This window comes from Quercus lobata, chromosome 4 (genome assembly GCF_001633185.2).
Source record: "Quercus lobata isolate SW786 chromosome 4, ValleyOak3.0 Primary Assembly, whole genome shotgun sequence".
NCBI classification, from domain to species: Eukaryota; Viridiplantae; Streptophyta; class Magnoliopsida; order Fagales; family Fagaceae; genus Quercus; species Quercus lobata.
Genome location: NC_044907.1, coordinates 22,433,333 through 22,455,642, shown reverse-complemented (window position 1 = coordinate 22,455,642; position 22,310 = coordinate 22,433,333). Strand labels below are relative to the sequence as shown.

Here is a 22,310-nt window from a genome sequence, read left to right as displayed (position 1 = left end):
TATATTTCTAAAAATAACCTTTCTTACACGACACTTCTATAAACAAATAATTTTAAAAAATAAATAAATAAATTTATAAATCAAATAATCTATTCCAAATATAATTATTCAATTGTATATAAGGTATAAGCGTCTAAGCCCTACTTATTGTTTTGAATTTACTTCAAAATAAGATATTTCATTAGTAGGAAAGATCAATGCGGATACAAATCATGAGAAAACTTATGATAGTTATGATAGATTTGGTTCTCCTTATTCTTGTAGGAGTGCAACCTATTAACCTTGCCTCTACATCTTTTGCATCCCTCTTAACTTCCAATCTTGTTTGCATATTACTCTCAAATTGATCATGTAAAAACAAAGTTTCAACTTTGCCTTGAAGAAGAGATTGAAGACTCTGAAAATATGTCAAAAGATAAAGACCCAAAACAACTGGCACATTGTATTATGGAGAGTTTTGAAGTTTGCATCAAGAAATTTGAGCACGAACATGACCCAGTGTATCAAAAGACTTTACGTATCATGGATTATTGTCGCAACAAGCACAAGACTGCGGAGTCACAAAAGCATTACTTTAGTTTCGTAAATTATTTGCTTTAAATGTTCAAACTTAATATCAAAAGGCCTTGATATTTATACACAAAATATAATAAGAGCTACATTCAATTTTGGATTTGGTAAGTAGGTTACTTCTCTCACTCAAAACATCTTTGAATTGTGACTTATTTTGAATCCTTATTAGGATGTGATAAAAAAAATCATAATTTTGTGTGAATTCCCTCAGCTATGGGCAACAATTGGTTTTAAAAACTAAACCATTCAAAAATAAATAAATAAATAAAAGAGGACAGGTTGAAAGTTTTGACACCGTAACATCATACATAATTTATTATTTGATTGAAATACAAATAAATGTATTAAATTTGTAAATATTAATAAAATTGACTATAATAATATCTAAAGTAATTTAAACAACTTTCAAATACACTTTCACTACTTTTGTAAGGTAAATTTAAAAAAATAAAATAAAATAAAAATAAAAAACCCTTCAAGCTCAATGTGAAAATAAGTAGTAATTTTTACAGCAATTAGTAAAATACAACCCTTTCAACATTTAAGAGGGCTTGTATTGTTAGGAGGATTTTAAATACAGTTTTTTGTTTCGAAAACCAGAAATAGTGAATCTCACACTTAAATCTATTCTTTAACTGATGTTTTTAAAATTCAATTTTGAGAAAATTATTTCCTATTTTTGCTGTTCAAAACAAGATTTTGAAAACTAAAATATTGTTTTTAATAAGTTGTTTTCATGAAATTAGAATGTTTTGTTATAGTTGTAAATAAATTAAAAATAATTTACTCCATAAATTTGCCAAACTCTTCTATCTCTTAAATCTGCCCAAAATGTTCTATAAACATCATTTTGTTTTTCAGTATTTTGAAAACTATTCTTAAAAATGAGAGCCAAACATGTATAATGTAAATTGACTTTAGGAACCAAATTGATCAATTTTAAAAAGTCTTGAACCTAGTTGACATTAGCTCAAACCTCAAAGTATATTAGTAAAATTTATCCTAAAATTAAATAAATTCAAAGCAGAAATGTATGTTAGCACCAATTGTGTTTTCAACCAAACGAATCTTAAAGTAACATTCAAATTTGCAATATAAAACCTAAAACCAATCAGAAATCGATCCTTGGACTAGGCAAAATCCCAATTTTTTCAGAGGGTCATTCTTTATCAATTTCCGAAAGCATTGGTTGTTCTCTGTTATGAATATTAGGACTAGAACCATCACAGGTTGTGTCACGTGTGTAATAGTTCTTGCTACGCTACAAAAATGCTCAAAAGTTAAAGAAGAGAGGAGAGTAGGATCAATAAGGTAATTTTTTTTTCTTCTATTATCGACAGTACAAAGAATACAACAGGTAAAATATACAGAAATATAAAACCTGATGAATGATTTACATCTTTCCTTGTTCTAAAAAGAATTGCTCTTCTAAATCGAGCACTAGCCAATTCCAATCCTAATGTAATCCACCACCCACTAGTTTCTGCAAACCTTAGAAATCCTCTTAATACTACAACATCCAAATTTAGAGTGTCTATCTCCCCTATTCAAGGACAAAGTGAAAATATACAGTAGCACTTCAAAGATTCATATCAAACTTTTTCTACTCCACAATTCGATCAACTATGAAGAACCTGCTTCTCTTTCATGTTGGCGATTCAGGAATTGGTGTGAAACAGGGTCCTCTCCCAATGATGACCCGAGATTTGATGTTTATGGAGTACAGTGGATTCTTTGAACGAACATCTTCCATGTATGTAATTCAATTTTCAAACAAAAAAAGTTCTACTTCATAGAAATTGAATTATTTGACACGAAATTCATGCCTGAATATGGTAAGATTCTGTGTGAATTTGTCCCTGTTCTTAGAATCCAAGCTTCGAGTAACATCTGCCATTAATTTGTCAAAACACAAGGAAAGCCGCTGGTGTTGATCTGCAGGCTGCAAGATGATGCAAAAAAGGGTGTCAACTGAGGGCTGATAATGCAGGTAGAGAGAGAGAGAGAGAGAGAGCAAAAAGAACATTTGGTAGACTTAGTTTTAATAGTTTTAACCATCATCAAATGTTTACTTTTAAAGATACATGTAATATGAACGTAACAACCAACTCAGCTTGATGATGATATTCGTTTTTTAAGTTACATAAACTTCAAATTCATTTAATAAGTTACAAATGTGATATCATAAGTTGTTATTAAATATGAAAGACAACTATTGCATCACTAATACATCCACTATGTTATAAAGTATGCTAGTCAACATATAAAGCTTTAGATAAAAAGCCATAAATTTGTGCACTTTCTGATAGTTGATTTCATTTTTCATTGACCTGTGACCTGAAGTTTGAGTTACAACTTCTCTTGTTATCTTTATTATTATTTTGATATGTTTTATCTTTATTATTAACTGAACAATTTGTTTGATAAAACTTTTTTGATAAATTCATAGGAAGTTCAACACTCAAAAACTTCCTAAATAAAACATTAGTAGTTGCAACAGCATTCAACGAAGAGACAAAACTAACCTGTGAAGCCAAAATCTGAGCTTTCAAATCGGTGAATATCTGCATGTGAATGTTCAGTAAGAAATGATAATGATTCAAAACATTTAACAAGAAACTATAAGAGCCTGAGCAAGATTTAATGTAAAAAAAATTAATTGACCATATAGATGAAGACAAGTAGGAAGCACGGGCACGGACACAGGTATGGACATGGGTACGATGGTGACACGAGCAATTTTTGGAAAATTATAACATGAAACGGCTGATACAACACCGATATGAAATGGATACAGCATCCTAAATGAAGTGCCTAGTAAATCCACAAGAGTACCAATTTATCATATTTTATATCCTTCCCAGATACTATTGCACAACAGACACCGAACAAGAAAGAATTAATTTGATAAAGGTTACACCATTCAATAACTTCTTACCATAATGCTACCATTGACCAATATCTTTCTCATGTCTTGCGCTCAGCCAATATCAAATGATCACAAATTAAAACCAGGGAGAATTGCCCATCTATCAATTTTTTGTCAATACTACCATTGACCAATATCTTTCCAATGTGTCACACTAGGGAAATATCTAATGATTGAAATTAAAACCAGGGTAAATTGCCCATTGTAAGGTTTATGGAATTGAGTGGTGTTACATGGTGTAAGAAGGCTAGGGAGAGTGTTGACAATTTTCTCCTCCACTGTGATTATACTAGTGAGATGTGGTCCCTTGGTTTCAGTGGGTTATGCCTCAAACAATCCTTGATGTCTTGACTAACAAGGGAGGTTTACTAGAAGGGGTATTGGGATGTGTGGTGAGTGATACCCTTGTGTCTGAAGTGATTTATTTTATAACTTTAGAGCATTTGGAGTAGAGAGGCTTTCAACAGAGTTGAAGTTGTTCTTCTTAATGTTGTTGTATGAGTAGATGGCTGTGATACCCAACCAGTCTTCCTTTACTTTGCCTGATTTCATTGATAGCTGTTCTTTTTCTTGGTGTTATTGCTCTCTTATCATATTTCTTGTGTAATGAGGGTTTTTTTTTTTTTTTAAATAAACTTTTATTATTCATGAAAAAAAACAAGGGAAATTGTACTTTTTATTAGCTAGATAAATGATTTGGGGGGGGGGCTTTTCCACCCTAAATTATCCCGTATCCCCCACTAAGCATTAAATCAAGCACTCACCCCAAATGTTTAGCAAAAACAAAAAAAAAACCATTAAATATAATGAAAATGTGAAGGGGAGGGGGCTATTTGTTTATTTGCTTAAAGACTAGGGACTGATTGCTCAATTTTAAAAGGAAGTGGGGATATTGCACATCCTTGAATAGTTTAGGATGGAAAAGTAAAATCTTCACACCAAAGAACCATCTCATCTACAAAATGGTTAAATTTATAGCTCTTAATACTTTTAGCATATAACAAAAACATGAATTTATAACATTGATAGTGAATAAAATTCGATTTATACTAAGAACATGAATCTATAAATTTGATAGTAAATATCATTCAATTAATTCGAAATTTGGCATGCAGAATGAGCTTATGGAGAACATTTAATCCAACAATCCTTTTGGCAAAATATTAATATTAAGAAATTAACAAATTTGGCAAGGAATTAAGAGTATAACTCGAACCTAATATGTGATTACATATATAGAAAAGTTTGTATACATGTATATATCAAATAAAGAATGGATATATACAAGTTGAAATAAAAAAGCATCACCTGCTCACTTATTAGTATTAAGCTCAACATTGGTCGGCTAAGACTCCACTGGTTGCCACAGTCCTCAAACAAAACAATCTCAAAAAGAGTCTTCAATATCTTTAAATTGGAAAAAAACACTTAATTAGTTCAACATTCAAAAAGTGCCCAAACAACCAGATAGAAAATAAACAAATAAAACATGCAAGCACACGCAGAGACACACACACACACACACTCAAAGAGTCTTCAATATCTTTATATTGGAAAAAACACTTGGTTAAACATTTGAAAAGTTCCCAAACAGCCAGATAGAAAAATAAACAAACAAAACGCGAATGCACAGGCACGCACACACACGTACCCAACTTTTTTCAATCAAATGTAGATGTTGAAATACAATAATGCATAAGCAAGCATACATATTCCTACAGGCTCTTACAAGCTCTAGCAAGTCCTCCATCTAACTTCACAACACTCTTAGGCTTCACCCAATGATCCCCAAACATAGAAAATACAGAAATCTGCAACTCTAACTTTTGTATTACAAATTTCCCAAAAAAAAATTCACAATTTTTATGACTGCAATATATGCCCCAGTAGCAAAATCAGTTTAAGCAAAAAAGTCAAACTTAATGTGATCCAAGCAGAAACAATCCTTTCAACAGACTAATAAATCACTCTATTCCTAGTGAGTTAAGTACAAGCAACCATCCACATAGTTCATACAATGACTTTTGATAAGTAATAAGATTTATTGATATCAAAAAGGGACACCCTAGTACACAGGGAGTGTACAGGGGTTAAATACAGAAAGTACAACAAGAATCAAGAAAAATCAAAGATAGAAGAGAATGATTGGTTTCGCAAGGCAGACAACAAATCCAAAAAAGTTCTAAAGAAAAATAACTTGAGATCAGAAATGGATCTCTCAGAATCTTCAAAACAACTATTGTTTCTTTCCCTCCAAAGACACCAAATTAAACAATGGGGAACAATTATCCATATATGACCATTTCGATAACGACCAAACCGGCTTTGCCAGCAAGCAAGGAGCCCCAGCACTGACTTAGGCATAACCCAACTTACAGCAAATAAACCCAAAACCATAGACCGCAAATTCATAGCAACTGGACAATGAAGGCAAGATGGTCAACCAATTCACCATTACACTTGCACATATAACACCAATCCAATATCCACACCTTCCTTTTTTGTAAATTGTCAATAGTCAAACATTTCCCCAAAGCAGCAATCCAAACAAAGAAAGCCACTCGAGAGGGGATCTTCTGCTTCCAAATGCTTTTCCACGGGAAACAGCAATCGTTAGAGCCCACTAGAAGACTGTAATAATCTTTAACCAGAAATCCCTTATTTCTATCCGGCTTCTGGCTCATTTTAGCCTCCCCAAGCCCCTTTACTGTGGAGCCACATATAGTATCCATGAAGCTCAACACAGCCTCCAATTCCCGAACATGAAAACCCCTAAAGAAACTCACATTCCAATAAAGGACCCCATTAGAGAACTTCATAAGCTCAGTCACACTTGCCTCCTTATCTCACAAATGATAAACCTAATTTGAATTATAAATCCATGACACAATCAATCTGAACAAACAAGGATGGGCAACCGGTATCCTAAAACGAGCAGCTGACCCTGTCAACCCTCTAGGGCCAATTAACTCAATTTTACTTTTTCTATATATATATATATATATATATATGGAGGAAAGAAATAAAAGAGAGTCGAGGTACCTTGATATAGAAATAGATAATTGTTCTAGTGGACCCTCTCTGCTACTCATAATGGAGACAGACCAAGATATTTATAGTTCATTTCACATTTGGAAATATGAAACTCAGACTCACCCTAAAAGACTCACAAATGAAATACATGAGAATTAAGCACATTTATATCTATAAAAGGATAGTAACAACCATAAGAAAGGGAATTACAAGAGCTATTGCAACCAGCCACACAGTCGTGACATTGCATTAATTAATTAATGAAAATTAATGGGAACAGTTATTTTTTGAATTGATGTATGGACCATGTGATAGTGGTTAGCATACATTATTTTTTAAGGTTAAAATCAGAAAAATTGAGGAAAAAGCTTATGTCAATCAAAGATTATATTTAAATATTTTTATAAATAAATAATGTTCCAGAATAAAAAATTATAATAATAATAATAACAACAACAAACTGCAATCCTAGAGGAAGTCACAATAATTACTTAACCAAAAACACACTTGCACAAATCATTTTTTAAGCATTCAATTGCAAATGATAAATCCATCAATCTGTACCACAAGATAAAAATGCCTTACTTCTGGAAACAAATTGGGGCAATCCACAATGTGACGAGCAAGATTCATTGCAGCAGGTGAATTAGGTGCCTCCCCCATGGTGATATTGTTGAAATAGTAAGCAGCCAGATTATCGACAGCAGATGCACACTGAAAAGGAAAGTTTAAAACTTTGGACTTGAACGAGTACATCAGAAATAAGCAAATGCACACTAAGGTATGTAGTTTACATAAGAAACAGACCAGCTTAAATTACATGCTCATGCAAGACATTTAACATATTTTAAAGTGGAAAACAATGGATGTAGCAAATAAAGAACAGAATAATCCCATCCTTAAAAGAGACATAAAACACACCTGTGATGAGATATTTGTATCCAAACCTTTGAGACCAGATTCAAGGGATCCTACTATATGCCTAAAAGTGTTTGTATCCAAGTTCAATATAAAAACAATGTGGCTGCTGAAAAGAACCTCCAAGAATGCAAAATAGGCCCTTGTTAGCTGCCAAAAAAGTAAAAAACTAATCAAAAATGTGCTTAAATATTCTTGGTGAAAAAACTTCAAATAAAAAACTAAACAGTAGCACGTCTAGAACACAACAATGAAATAAAAAACACAGATTAAAAGGACAAACCAAGCACCAACTTGATATATATGAAAATAGATCCAGCTTAGGGACTGCAACAATTTCTGTATAATCATTCTAGCAGCACCTTTATTGGGCTAACGTGTTTGTTTAGCTAGACTAGTTATAAGTCTTGGCCAATTTTAGTAGGCCTTGATAAGTGAAACTTTATATTGGCTTCCATCTTCTCTTGAGTTGCCTAGGACTCTCAGCATGATTCCAAGGGACTCTACTTTCTTTTTCTTTTTTGTGATAAGTTGCTTTGATGATGGACACAAATTGTCTAAAAGATTACAAAGCAAAGCTAAGATAAGTGTGGAACTCAAAAATAGCAGTATAATAAGTAAAACCCTAAGCCTGAGACCACTCCAACAGGGGTACAAAGCAACATTGTCACAACATTGTAGGACTTCTACAGATTTCTCTAACATAACCATTGCTTGAACCTCCTTACTCCACCACCAATTCTCCTTATTCAATAGCCCATATCCTTTAAATTCTCCAAGTACTTATGTAGCACTCTTTTAATACAACTAGCTATTTCATTCCACAGCCTATCAATATCTTCATCTACCTTCTCTGATTCTATCTTTAAACACAACTTGTTTCTCTCCCTTCATACGACACCACATAATTCTTGGTTTCTCTGTCAAATGTCTTCTGTTATTTTTCCATGTTGCAATACAAATGTCAAATACCACAAACCGAGGTTCAGTGGTTGTGCTATTTCATGTTATCATCTTTGAATTTTTACAAAAAGGAGGAAGGAGGAAACTTGAAGCTAAGTTTTAACTCTTTCATTCACGTAAATTAAAATACCTTCTGTGTCCCTGACCACTGGTTTTAGTACTATTATCTTCTTGTCAGCGTTATGGGTGGTATCCGTAGTTTTTTCATTGAGTTTAAGCTTTTTAAATTGGTGGTTGAGGAAGGAGGAAACTTTTTCTCCTTACGTATTTTTGAACGGGGCAAACACTTCATGAAGTCAGTATTCATGGGCAAGAATGCAGCTGTATGGTTGATGAAGAACATAGAACACACGGTGGTCGGAGTCAATCCCAAACAGTTTTTTACGTTTAGGGAAGGAGATGCTGCGTACACTTTACAAAGAGGTTCTAATACCTTTGGTCAGTTCCTGTTAGTGTCTGAACTCAGAGTTGGAGGGCACAGAAGAACTGTTATCATTCCTGGAGGTAGAGCACAAAATGGCTGGAAGGTATTTGGGCTTGAGCTGAGAAAGATGTTGGACCCTGACCAATATGCTTTTGTTGGTTCAGGTCAGGCCAAATTTGTGTCTCTGCCACAGAGGAGAATGTTGGGGCAGTATCCCTCTCGGTCTTTCGCTGAAATCGTTAAGAGTCAGATGCAGCCAAGGGCTGTGACTCAGTCACAACTCTTCAAAACCATGGTGAAGGATAAAAAAAAGTCTCAAGGGAAGTCTGTGGAGAAGCAAAATCTGTCAAGGGGGTTGTTGGAGTTAAATCCGAGGTGCTCAGATGCTAAGGTGGGGGTATTTCCGGTGGGTATGCCTGATATGTTGGTGGCGGGAGGAGGGGATAGGAAGAAGCAGGGCATTAATGTGGTGTCAGATTTAGGTATGCAAAATCTGGCAGAAGATAGGAAACGTATCCCACCAAGCTTCAATTTGAATTCTAAAGCTGAATATGGAAAGAGGAATGCTTTAAGGAGATCTTGCAGGTTTGGGAGTGGTCTAATCGTAGAGATTGATGTGAAAGGTAGGAGACGTGTTTCCTGGAAAAGAAATAAGGGGGGAGAAGAGCTTTGTGGAGGGGTAGCATGGGCTGGTAAGGATCTTGGCAATGGTTTGTTGGCTGTGGGCTCTAATATGTTGGCAGCCCACCAGACTATTAGTAAGTCTTATTCAGGCCCAACCAATGTAAGCCCAACCACTTTTGAGCCTGGGGATTGCTCTTATAAGCCTGTAGAGTCTTTACACTCAGTTGATAATCACGAGAAGGCTGGGGAGAGCACACTGGTTTCTCCAACGAGCCCTGGGTTGCCGACACAGCTGGTTGGTGGTCCGGTGAGGTCACAAATGGACTGGTTTCAAGCCGAGATGGACGGAAACAGTGCTCCAGTGTCTCCGAGGAGTTCTCTCAGCCTCATGGTGATTGGGTTAGACCCAGACAGTCCCGCGGTGGATGGGTTGGCGGTTGGGACCAGCACCGATGGTCTTGCGGAGTCTCCGTTGGAGGTTGAAGGCATGTTTTCTGCTTCTGTCAGTCTCACGGTGACTGGGTTAGATCCCGACAATCCCGTGGTGGATGGGGTGGAGGTTGGGACCTACTCCGATGGTCCTGCGGTGGCTCCGATGGAGTTTAAGGGCTTTCTCTCTGCTGGGTTTTACTCCAACGGACCCGCGGTGGCTCAGATTGGCTGTCCCTTCACTGGGTTGAGCTCCGAGGACTTCGCAGTGGCTCCGGGCAATTCTGTCCAGGCAAATTCTCATACCTCGAAGGGCAGGTACTTGGCAGACAGCCTTAAGGGACTATCCGGTGCGGGTTTCGTGGATTTTGGGGTCAATAGTGTGGATAAAGTTGGAAGTGTGAGCAGTGAGCTTCTGATACAAGGGGTGGATAATAAAGGAACCAGGCAGATGGATGATGGTGAGAATGGGCAGCCCAATTTAGCGATGATGGAATTGAAGTCAGGATGTGGCCTACCTGTTTTGGGTGTCTCAACGGTGGAGGAAATGGCTCTCTCAGAAGTGGTTTTGGGTGAGGAGGAGAATTTGACAGTTTGTAACCCATTGTTTACTATTATCCCTCCAGGGCTGGCTCTGACGATGGAAGTGCACAATGATTCTGAGATGTTGAAAAATTCTGAGGTATTGAATGTTGGAAATACTCTGGATGTTTCTAGTTGGGTGAAGAACAGAATCCCAGGCTTTTGTAAAGTGATTGGGCTTTCTGCGAATCGTGATGAAAAATTGTGTATTGCTTATCTTCAAAGGCTAGAAAGGGAGATGGCAGTTATTAACCAGCAACGGAAGAAAGCTAATGCTATCCAAAAAGCAGCCTCCTCCACGGGTAAAGGGAAAAGAGAGTTGAGGAATCTAATCTCAACGGTTAACTATGATGGGAGATAGTGTGTTGTTAGTGAGGTAGAGGGAGTTGTGGGGCCTTATAGTCTTTATGATGCTGAAGATGATTTCTTGGAATGTTCGAGGTTTGAATGACCCTCAGAAACGGTTGGTAGTGAGAAATTTGTTGCGTGAGTGGAAGTGTGATATTGTTTGCCTTCAAGAAACAAAGCTGGTTGGTATAGATAGACAGCTGGTTTGCAGTATATGGGGCTGTCCGTATGCAGATTGGGCGGCTTTAGATGCCGATCAGACGGCTGGTGGGGTTTTGCTTATGTGGGACAGGAGGGTTTTAGAAAAGTTGGAAGTTCTAGTGGGCTTATTTTCGGTGTCGATTCAATGGAAAGGTGTGGGGGATGGGTTTATTTGGGCTTGTTCAGGGGTGTATGGCCCAAATGATAATAATTTGAGGGGTGATTTATGGGATGAGTTGGTTGGTATTCAGCAGTTTTGGAATGTTCCTTGGTGCTGTTTTGGGGACTTTAATGTTGTCCGCTTCCCTAGCGAACGGAGGGGTGGGTCTCGTCTTACTCCGACTATGGAAAAGTTTTCTGAATTTATTGATGATTTAAACTTGATTGATTTGCCGTTGGAGGGAGGGAGTTATACATGGTCTAGTGGCACTGTCCATCCTTCTATGTCTAGGATTGATAGGGCTCTAGTGTCTCATGATTGGGAGCATCACTTTCCGGATGTGATCCAACGTATTCTTCCACGAACTGTTTCAGATCATTTTCCTATTCTTTTGGAGGCAGGGGGTATGGCGAGAGGGAAAAGTCCCTTCCGATTTGAGAATATGTGGTTGAAGACGGATGGGTTTGTTGATAGGGTTGACTCTTGGTGGAATCGCCATTCTTTTTCGGGCACACCTAGTTTTGTGTTTGCTAGAAAATTGAAAGCGTTGAAAGAAGACATTATTCAGTGGAATCGTCAAGAGTTTGGCAATGTTGGGCGTAGGAAGAAAGAATTATTGGGGGCTTTAGAGGTTTTAGACGCTAAGGAAGGGGTTCTTGGTCTCACTGAGACGGAGAGAGTTGAGAGAAATGGAGCGAGGTCGCAAGTTGTACAGCTTCTTTCTCTAGAGGAGATTTCGTGGAGACAAAAATCGAGAATGTTGTGCATTAAGGAGGGAGATAATAATACTAAGTTTTTTCATAAGATGGCTAATTCTCATAGAAGGTCTAACCACCTAAGTTTCTTAGAAGTGGATGGGGTGATCTATGAGGATGGAGCAGAAGTTGCTGCTCAGGTAGTTCAATTCTATAAAACCCTTTATCAAGAGTCTGAGGAATGGAGACCTTTTGTGGAAGGTCTGGAGTTTGACCAAATAGGGGAGTCGGAGAGAGTTTGGTTGGAGAGGAGGTTTGAGAAAGATGAGATTCTTTCAGTGATTAGAGATATGGAAGGGGATAAAGCCCCAGGTCCAGATGGTTTTTCTATGGCTTTTTTCCATCATTGCTGGAGGGTAGTAGAAAGAGATGTTTTGGCAGTCTTTGAAGAGTTCTATCAGCATTGTAAGTTCGAGAAATCTCTTAATGCTACTTTTATAGCTTTGATTCCTAAGAAAAATGGTGCCTCCAACATTCGTGATTTCAGACCTATTAGTTTGGTGGGGAGTTTATATAAAATTTTGGCCAAGGTCTTGGCTAATAGATTGAAAATGGTGTTAGATCAATTGATATCTGAATCTCAAAATAGTTTTGTGGGAGGTAGGCAAATCCTTGATTCAGTTCTTATTGCCAATGAGTGTGTTGATAGCAGATTGAAGAGTAAGATTCCGGGGGTGATTTGTAAGTTAGATATTGAGAAAGCTTATGATAATGTGAATTGGGAGGCGCTTCTGAAGTTGTTGAAGAAAATGGGCTTTGGGGAGAAATGGTGTAGCTGGATTCGTACTTGTATCTCGACAGTGCAGTTCTCTGTTTTGGTAAATGGGTCTCCAGCTGATTTCTTTGGCAGTTCTAGAGGATTGAGACAGGGTGATCCACTGTCTCCCTTGTTATTTTTAGTTGTGATGGAGGTGTTTAGTAGGATGGTGAAGAGAATGGAGGGGGCAGGTTTACTTAGTGGTTTTAAGGCAGATGGTAGGAGGGGTAGAGGGGAATGCGTTTCCCACTTGCTATTTGCGGATGATACTATCTTGTTTTGCGATGCAGAGGTGGAGCAAATCCTTCATGTTCGGCTGCTGCTTCTTGGTTTTCAGGCTGTGACTGGTTTGAAGGTTAACGTAGCTAAAAGTGAGATTGTTCCTATAGGGGAGGTAAATAATATGCAGGCTTTGGCAGAGTTTTTGGGTTGCAGGATTGGGGCCTTGCCAATGACGTATCTTGGTATGCCGTTGGGAGCGTCCCATAAATCCCCTTCTATTTGGAACCCTATTTTGGAGAAAATTAAACGGAAGCTGACAGGGTGGAAGAAGTTGTATTTATCTAAAGGTGGTAGGTTGACACTGCTTAAAAGTACGCTTTCTAGTCTTCCCACCTATTTCTTATCTTTGTTCACCATTCCTACACATGTGGCCAACAAAATTGAGAAGCTTCAAAGGGACTTCCTGTGGGGTGATTCTAAGATTCATTTATTGAGTTGGGATAAGGTTTGTTTGCCTATTGCTAATGGTGGTTTGGGTATTAGGAAACTGACCACTTTCAATAAAGCCTTACTAGGAAAGTGGCTTTGGCGTTTTGGGATTGAGGAGAATAGGCTTTGGAGGAGGGTGGTAGCTTTGAAATTTGGGGAAGAATGGGCGGGGTGGACCTCTAAGTTGGGAAGGGGTGTTCATGGGTGTGGTTTGTGGAGAAGTATCCGGATGGGTTGGGAAGTTTTTAACAAATATGTCCAGTATAAGGTGGGGGTGGGGGATAGAGTGAAATTTTGGTCAGATAGGTGGTGCGGAGATCTCCCTCTCCTTTCGGCTTTTCCAACCTTGTACAACTTTGCTGCAAACAAAGAGGCATCCGTAGAATCATCTCTGATATGTCAAGGAGCAGGGGATAGGAGAACTTGGGATGTTCGTTTCATTCGGGATCCTAATGATTGGGAGGTAGATGTGGTGGATGATTTCTTTCGATTCTTGGCTTCCTATGTTCCTTCTGTGACTAATGGTGATCGTTTGAGATGGATCTTGACAAAAAATGGAGATTTCACTAGCCGCTCATATTATCATAAGTTACATGGCTCTTCTTCCATTGCTTTTCCTTGGAAAGGTATTTGGAAGGTAAAGGCTCCTCGGCGTGTCTCTTTCTTTGTTTGGACAGCTGCTTGGAATAGGATCCTCACAGGAGATATCTTAAGTCTCAGGGGCTTTGATTTTGTTGACTGGTGCATTATGTGTCGTTGTTGCGGTGAGACAGTGGATCATTTGTTGTTACATTGTGGAAAGGCTTATCGGCTATGGTGTTTTGTCTTTAGGACTTTTGGGATTTCTTGGGTTCCCTCGCGTACGGTGCAAGATTGTCTGTTTAGTTGGTGGAATTGGTTGGGAAAGCATTCATCTAACATTTGGAATCTAGTTCCGCTTTGTTTGATGTGGTGCATTTGGAGGGAACGCAATCGGCGGACGTTTGAGGATCTGGATAGATCTGAAGACCAGCTGCTTGCTCTCTTCGCTGGTTCCCTTTTTGATTGGGCTAGGGCTTGGGGACTCACTTCTAGTGACTCTATTCCTTTTTTCCTTAGCTCTCTTTTTCTCTGTAATTAATGCTTTTTTGTTTTTCTTTTTGTTTCTTTTCATTTTTGTACTTTGTTTTGCTGGTGTTTTTTTTTTTTGGCATCTAGCAGTTTTTTGAATATATTTTTCTTACCTATCAAAAAAAAAAAAAAATTTTTACAACTTCTACTATCACAGAAGGACAAAATCCATCTTACTAACGTTTGTCTCACTTTTGAAGCAATTAAGTACCCGATTGATAACACTATTTCAAACCACACTTTTTCAAAGCTCAGTTTTCCTACACTTCACTTTTTTCTAGGTATAGCTTTTTCCATTTTCAAAAGGTAAAAATAAGCCGTAGCAAAATCTCTTGCTTGCCTGCTAGTAACAACATAGAAGATGCCACCCGTTTTCATATAGTGAAAGTCCCCAACAGAGGAAAGGGCTGTAAGTTATGGCACGTTATGCTTCTAAACTAGAGAAGGGCATGGCAAACAGGCACAAAATGTGATTCCCTTTAAAAGAGAACTAGTAGCAAAACCATTAGGCCAATTTCAATATGGACCCAGCTCTAAGGCATGAGTGACTGTCAGAATCATGTTAACCTTAGGGAACCTAGAGACCCCAATGAAAAGGCAATAAGGAGTATCAAAGTTGAGGCATCTAATTTTAACGGTCACCTTGACCAATGGCCTTCACTGACTATTTAAGCAAGATGGATCACTTCCTTGAATGGTACAACTTGTCTAAGAACAAGAGGGTTAAGTTCGCCAAGATGAAACTCATGTAGTGCCAAACACTTTTGGCAAAGTGCTGAACAGCTCCTCTCTAGGAGAAACCAACCTGCCATAACTGATTGGATTTTTTAAAAATAAGTAAATCTTTTTGGGGTGAGAGAGGCTTAAGGAAAAATTCCTACCCTAACCCTATTAGGGTGAATTTCTAGATTAGCAGAATAGTCTAAGACAAGGAAACATACTCACTACAGACTACATGGCACAATTCAATGATGCAATGTAGTTGAAAACAAGAGAATGACCTTGAAAATTTTTAGAAAAGACTACAATATAGATGTCAAGAAGAAGCTTGCTCTGCACGAGGTCACAACATTAGACCAAACATACACCCTAATTCAAAACTATGAACTAGTCACTAAGCACCAATTAGCAAGACACCGTAAAACCTGCAACTCATTGAGTAACCTTCAAGTAAAACTCCAATGGAAAGTTCACTTCAGCCTAGAGCCAAACCTAGCAATAAGAGTGGCTAGTGAACCTCTAAAGGGTCCAACAGTTATCATGTGACTTTTTTATGAGCCTTCTTATAACCCAATTGGAAATCCTATAGCTGATCCAGCACTGCTAAACCCACTGTTGACAAGTAACATATTGATGGTATTTTGGATGAGCACATTGTTTACACTAGGAATGAAGAGTTCAATTCTACCTAGTTTATTGGAAGGGATGGATCACCAAAGTTGAGCTACAGTAGCTAGATCATGACATGTATGAGTACTTTCAGAGCCACCAGATGCTACACTCCAACAGTCAAGCCTTCCGCACCTCGGGAGAGTTGGTACAAACACCAGATGGTTAGGACCAGATTAATAATTGATTTTGTTGGATGAGATGTTGATTGGTTTTTATGAATTGATGTTATTTGATTTTATTTCGCATTGAATTTATTATTAGTTTTTTTTCTGCATTTGATACAATTTAGTTACAAGTTTTTCCCCGTCCATATTTGATTTAATTTAGAAATCCTATTTAAAAGGTCTTATAATTCACCATTGGTATACTTGATTGAATAATAAAATTTTAATGGAATTTTCCAATGGCTTTGTGTTGACTCTAGGCAACCCTAGGTGCTAACTCCTAGGTTTCTATCTCTTCTCTGCTTGGTGTCAACTTTGCTAACTCCTAGATTATCTTTTCTTGTTTTTATCCTTTTGTTCTTCTTTTACCCATTCCCCACACACATGACACACCCTCTTCAGAATTGTGTTCTGCTGCATCATATCATTGACTTAAGGATATAGCAATGCCTTTATCATGGAACAAAAATCCCAATATCACAAGATAAGTAGCCCCAACCAAAAATCAACTTAAATACTTTTTTTTTTTATAAGTAAAAAGCAACTTAAATACAAAAGAAATACCTACACAAAAGCACACAAATATATATATACATATTTTGATAGGTAATCAAAGTTTTATTGAATAAAGAAAACATCATGTTCACAATGGTGAACACTGCTTCAAACAATTACAAGTAACATATATATAGCGTAGAACAATTCAACACAGCAAAGTTGACATAGTTTCCAGCAAGACCTGTAGAGAAAAGTTAACATACCTTACGGAACGCCAATATATCAGCCAGAGGAATTGATAGTGTCATCTTAAGAGCAACATCTAGAGCATCAGAGAGTGCTCTATCGCCATATAGTTCAAACACACCAAAGTTGACATAGTTTCCAGCAAGGGCTGTCATTCGGTGGTGATAAAAAAAATCAGCTTATCACATATATTTTTCATCAAAAAAAAAAATATTTAATAACACTAGACCTATGTGCTGCATAATTACTTATTACTATATGTTCCAAACCACCAGTACTAGCTCTAACTAATTTCAACTATACCGTGAAAGAATCTCAAATATGGCTAAAACTCTGAAAGCTGGATCTTTCCGTATGCTATGCAACTGGAAAATTATTCAAAATTTTTTTTATGAAAAAAAAATTTAATCATAAAAAGCATAAACTAATGCCATAATTGGCAACTTGTAGATCTGGCCAGTGCACGGGGTATAGCAACAGACAATGATGCAAAGAATGATATTAGCAAAGGTATAGAAGGCTATGGAATCTAGAAGAGGACATTGTGACTAAAAACAAAATTTAGGAAGGATAGATCCATATTGTAATTATATAGTAAATCAAGACTGAACAGTAGAGCAATGGGATTTTGGTTAGCTAATTAAAAACATAACATGAATGATATTCAGAATCTGCCTTTAACTAAGACATTACAATTTAGAGCAATTTAATAAAGTAAAACAAACTTAATAATACTTATTTAAGACATGTAGCCCCTCCCAGTTCAAAAGAAATTTTAAAAATTTAATAATAACATCACATTAGTTCAACAACAGACGTAACTATTAGATGATAAATCAATCCCCTTTAACATTAAATTTGTTAGCCTTAATAGAACCAAATTTACCACCCAAAAAAAAAAAAATCAAATCAAATTAAAACCAATGTACACTAAAGCTATAGCCTTAATTAAAAAAGAAATAAGTTATCGAGTTTTCCTTTTTATTGTAGAGATCACTGACCCAAAAACAACAAATTGTTGAGAGATTTGGGGGGGGGGGGGGGGGGTAATTACATTTTAATACACAGAGAGAGAGAGAGAGAGAGAGAGAAGAGGGTTTGAATTGAAACAAATTTATAAGTTTATTGTTTAATTGGCAACTTATGAAACCATAGGGTTTAATTTGAAACCCCCTCTAAACTATAGGATTTAATTTGTAACTTAGGGTTAGTTTGAAAACCTCCCTAAATTATACATTTAAAATGTAGTCCCACGCCCCCCCCCCCCCCCCCCCCCACACACACACAAAAAAAAAAGGGCAAATCCAAAAAATTCATTTTTCTGGGTTAAAAAAATGACTCTTGGACTTTTCTCATTAATCTCAGTATAACTAGGAAAGATAAGACTTTTGCAAGATGTTGTATATGAATAAAATGTCTTTATTTCATTTTTCTGAATTAAAAATAAATAAACTCTGGACTTTTCTCATTAATCTCAGCACTACTAGGTAAGATAAATTTTTGAAAGATCTTGTTTAGAAATTTTTTTTTTTTTTTTTTAAATTATCAAATAAAGGGGCAAGTTCAAATGAACCTATCATAAAAGAGGGGGGAGGGGGAAGATTTCATAAGCACATAGAATGCTAGTATAGCAAAGCAACTCTTAAAGAATTATAATCGAAATTCAGAAGATCTAAAAATAAATAAATAAATGTAATAGGTACATTTTTTTTTTTTTTATTAAAGTGCTATTTTTATTATTTTATAAAAGAGCAAAACTTAGGTACAATACTTAGGTGCTGTTTCATAGATTCCCCTCTTAAAACTCTACCATGTGATTTTTTTCTCATAAAATGAAAAGTGTATTTTTTTCAATTAAGCAACCACATGGCAGAATCTTTAAAAGAAGAACCTAAGGAACAGATTGTATATAAGTTTGGTCATTTGTAAAAAGTTTAACTGCACAAAAAGCTAATCAAGAAATAAAAATAATTTCCATTCTTAGATTAAGGAAAAATACAAAAACAAAATCATACACAAACCAAACTACTAGTCACCTAACAAAAGATCCTATTAGACTTCAACATCACACTGAAAACCACCAATCAAATATAGTAAAACAAGGCTTATGTTCTTACCTCTTGAAATAATGGTTAAGGAAATCCATATACCCTTGTATTTAAAGGCATATAAATCTGCAACATTTGGAAGAGATAAAATCCTTGACCCATACGCAACAACTAATTTACTAACTTCACGGAAAAGAAGTATGCCATTTGGAGAAGAGGAGTCAAAAGTCAATCGCTGGGCTTTGTTTAGGACAAATTCAGCCATGAATTTCAACAATGGTGTGGTAACCTGCATTATTAAGCGAGTAAGAAAAGACCCTTATGAGAAAAGAAAAGAGAAAGATCTAAGAACCAACCAATAAGAATAAGAGAAAACAAAAACAAAAACTCAAAATGAAACTAACAAATAGAAAAAAAAAAGAAATATATATATCATAAAACAATTGATATATGTCTACATGTATGTTTTCAATTGCATACATTGTTCATTAGTCATTACTTATTTAACTTTTATCCTTCACTTATTAAATAAATGCAAATGCAAATAGAGGGGCAGAAGCTAATATGCTTAGATCTTGGAAAATAGAAAAAATAAATAATTCTTTTTTCCAATTGATTCCACAAACCAAAACTAAGAGAAATCAAAATTTTTATATCATGTAAATGAACTCAGTCAGGATAGACCCAAAAATATAACAAATGGCAGCTAATGTGGACAAGAGGGAATGTCTGATCAACTCCAAATTCCATCATAATAACGCACACCCTCATGTTTTACAAGTAATTTCATCGGAAGACATGAACGTTGGTCATGACTACAATGGAAAAGGTCCACCAAAAATTTCACATAGAAACGAGTGTGCATCTATTAGAGTAGGTGTTCTTCTCCAATCACAGGCACAGCGCAACCTTCGATGTAAATCAATTTCCACAAAATGAAAAGATTCAACAGGAGGCCTACTCAATCTTGTCCCATGGGCATTTTCACCATTCAATCATCAATACAGCCACTAGGCTGGGTTGCCATTGCCATCACTGCTGCACTTAGGTAGTGTAAAAATACATAATCCAAAAAGATGAGTACGCAAGAGATTCTTATCCATTTCTTTCAACCAACAGACTAGAGAGACATCAGGCAAGCAACCCCCCCCCCCCCCCCAAAAAAAAAAAAAAAAAAAATCTCATGCAAACATTAAAAATGAAAAACTACCAAACATAAAACAGAGAGACATGGTTTATATATATGGTTAGATTTGAGTTACACCCGGTGTAACTTTATGCAATTTTACAACACTCAATAATTTTTCACTGAAAGAGTATTTTGACAAATCAACTATTAGATTAAATTATTTCCTTATACCCTTCATGCTTGCAAAATCAAGATTATTGAAGATCAATAACCATCTCATCATAATTTGTTTAAATTTCAAGTTTTTAACCTTCAAACTATACACAAAACACAAAATTTGGCGTGCATAGTATGAGTAATGAAAATATGTAATCCAACAGTCAAATTTTCAAATTATTAATCCTATAAAAAGTAATGGACTGGTGCAACATTCTCATTTGATCCTAATATATACATATGATGACAAATAGTTAACGAGATCCATAGAGCCAACCCAATATCATTGGGATTAAGACTTAGTTGAGTTGATAAATGTGGATTCCAATTCTAACTAGTATGATTTGACTATTCATACATATGTGGGTACTGTTCAAAAAATCCAAATATAGGCAGAAACTGACAGTGTTTCCTTACTTCTGGTGTGTCAGTCCAGTGTGAGATGCCTTTCAAGAGAAGTGGCATGTGCGCAGGATATAGCCAATCAAACAGAAGCCCATAAGTTCTGCGACTGAAAAATATCCAAAAGCATTCACAGTAGTATAGTTAAACGCTCATTGACAATAAACAAATTCAGAAATTCAATTTATACTTACCTATTTGTGGCCATTGCAATTCCTCTGAGATCCCTCATTAAGCCAATTAAAGCATACTTCACCACATCAGTACGAAACAGTGAATCAGGAGTCGACTCTAAACTGATAAGAACCTAAAATTCCATATACATTCTATCAGTGAAAATTTATAATATATATAAAAGGAATTTTTTTTCATTGGCATGCCATCTATTCAGTCAGTAACAACTATGATCTTTTTTGTATTTTTTCACAAGAACAATTCCAACAAATAGTAAATAAACAAGAAAGAAATAATGATAACGACAACAACAATAATAGTAAAGATATAACAGTAACATTAACATCAATGATTGCAACAATACCAATAACAACAACAGTAATAACAACAAGAGCCATAAAAGTTGAGGAGCCAAAGGGGTAAGTGTCTCATTTAACTATGGGAAACAAAAAGGCATGTATTGAGTGCCAAAATTAACAGGATCAAGCACTGAAGCACACCATATACACTATCAAGGCAGAATCCTGTTTAAGATACAAGTTGGATATGTGCAAAATACACACACATATATATATATATAGAGAGAGAGAGAGAGAGAGTGAGAGGTGAGTACTTGCAAAAGTGGATCCATTGATGACTTAAATTTCACAGGGCTGTCCTCCATAAAAATTAACCAGCCGATAGTATAATAGAAAGTTGTTCTGCTTCGAGAGCATCTATATTCTTCTAAAAATGGAAAGTGCTCCCTCTGAAATCAGAAATGTGGGGAAAGAGCGACTACATTAAATATAAAGATTCATTTCATAGACAGTCAAATAAAAAGTGGAAATTTTTTTTTTTTTTTAAGAAAGATGTAGTTCAGAGCTGAAATTACAGTATGATTTGCCACTATGAATTTAACAGTATCCAACTTCAAAAGCAGCTTCCCAGTCATATACCTGCAACCCAAAAAAATTCCACACTGGTCAACCAATTAATTGTAATTGAAAAAAATCAATAAACGATGAATTTTAGCAAACAAAAAACAATTTCTCCAAATGTTTCATCCAAGTATATAAGTAATAAACTTACCCTGATGCCAGATCCAAGAACAAGCTTAAGGTGTGATCAATTACCTCCTCACTCTGAAATAAGCACAAATAAAAATATAATACACTATCCAAGAAAAATATAACCAACTAAAATAAGAATAAACGTTTCACCTCTGTATAACACTTAAGGTTTGTCGCAATCTTGCTAACAATGACATTCAATAGTAGTAGATGATCATGGAGCCCAAGAAGCTCAGATAACCGGGCATATAACTGCTGCAACAGTAAAAGAGATCTCAAAAAAATATGCAGCAACCAAACTTAATTTAAATAGGAAGAGAAACTTATTTACCTTGGAGGAATGCATGGCCTGATCACCTACATAGGACTTTCTGAAATGCTGAAAGAACGTAAGAATTGCTCGATCCAGTCTCTGCTTGCTTACTTCACTATACCTCTACAAAATGCCAAGATGATGAAATCAATAATGAAA

The 22,310-nt window shown here is 36.1% G+C and overlaps 1 protein-coding gene across 2 annotated transcripts in view; it reads right to left on the bottom strand.

Annotated features, from left to right (window-relative positions):
- Positions 1-1,871: 1,871 nt before the first annotated feature.
- The window catches only part of LOC115986939 (exportin-7-like), a 40,399-nt gene continuing 19,960 nt past the window's right edge, over positions 1,872-22,310 (bottom strand). Inside the window, exons 16-29 of one of the 2 annotated variants that reach the window (XM_031110368.1) lie at positions 22,170-22,274; positions 21,989-22,093; positions 21,858-21,910; positions 21,661-21,724; positions 21,400-21,534; positions 20,807-20,919; positions 20,628-20,721; positions 18,935-19,154; positions 16,835-16,965; positions 7,457-7,603; positions 7,121-7,249; positions 4,811-4,909; positions 3,099-3,137; positions 1,872-2,515 (exon numbers count right to left, since the gene is read on the bottom strand). In XM_031110368.1, coding sequence (XP_030966228.1) covers positions 2,378-2,515; positions 3,099-3,137; positions 4,811-4,909; positions 7,121-7,249; positions 7,457-7,603; positions 16,835-16,965; positions 18,935-19,154; positions 20,628-20,721; positions 20,807-20,919; positions 21,400-21,534; positions 21,661-21,724; positions 21,858-21,910; positions 21,989-22,093; positions 22,170-22,274 — 1,572 coding nt within the window. In that variant the 3' untranslated portion in view covers positions 1,872-2,377. The remainder of the gene's footprint in view (positions 2,516-3,098; positions 3,138-4,810; positions 4,910-7,120; positions 7,250-7,456; positions 7,604-16,834; positions 16,966-18,934; positions 19,155-20,627; positions 20,722-20,806; positions 20,920-21,399; positions 21,535-21,660; positions 21,725-21,857; positions 21,911-21,988; positions 22,094-22,169; positions 22,275-22,310) is intronic. The other variant, XM_031110369.1, reaches the window with a different exon arrangement.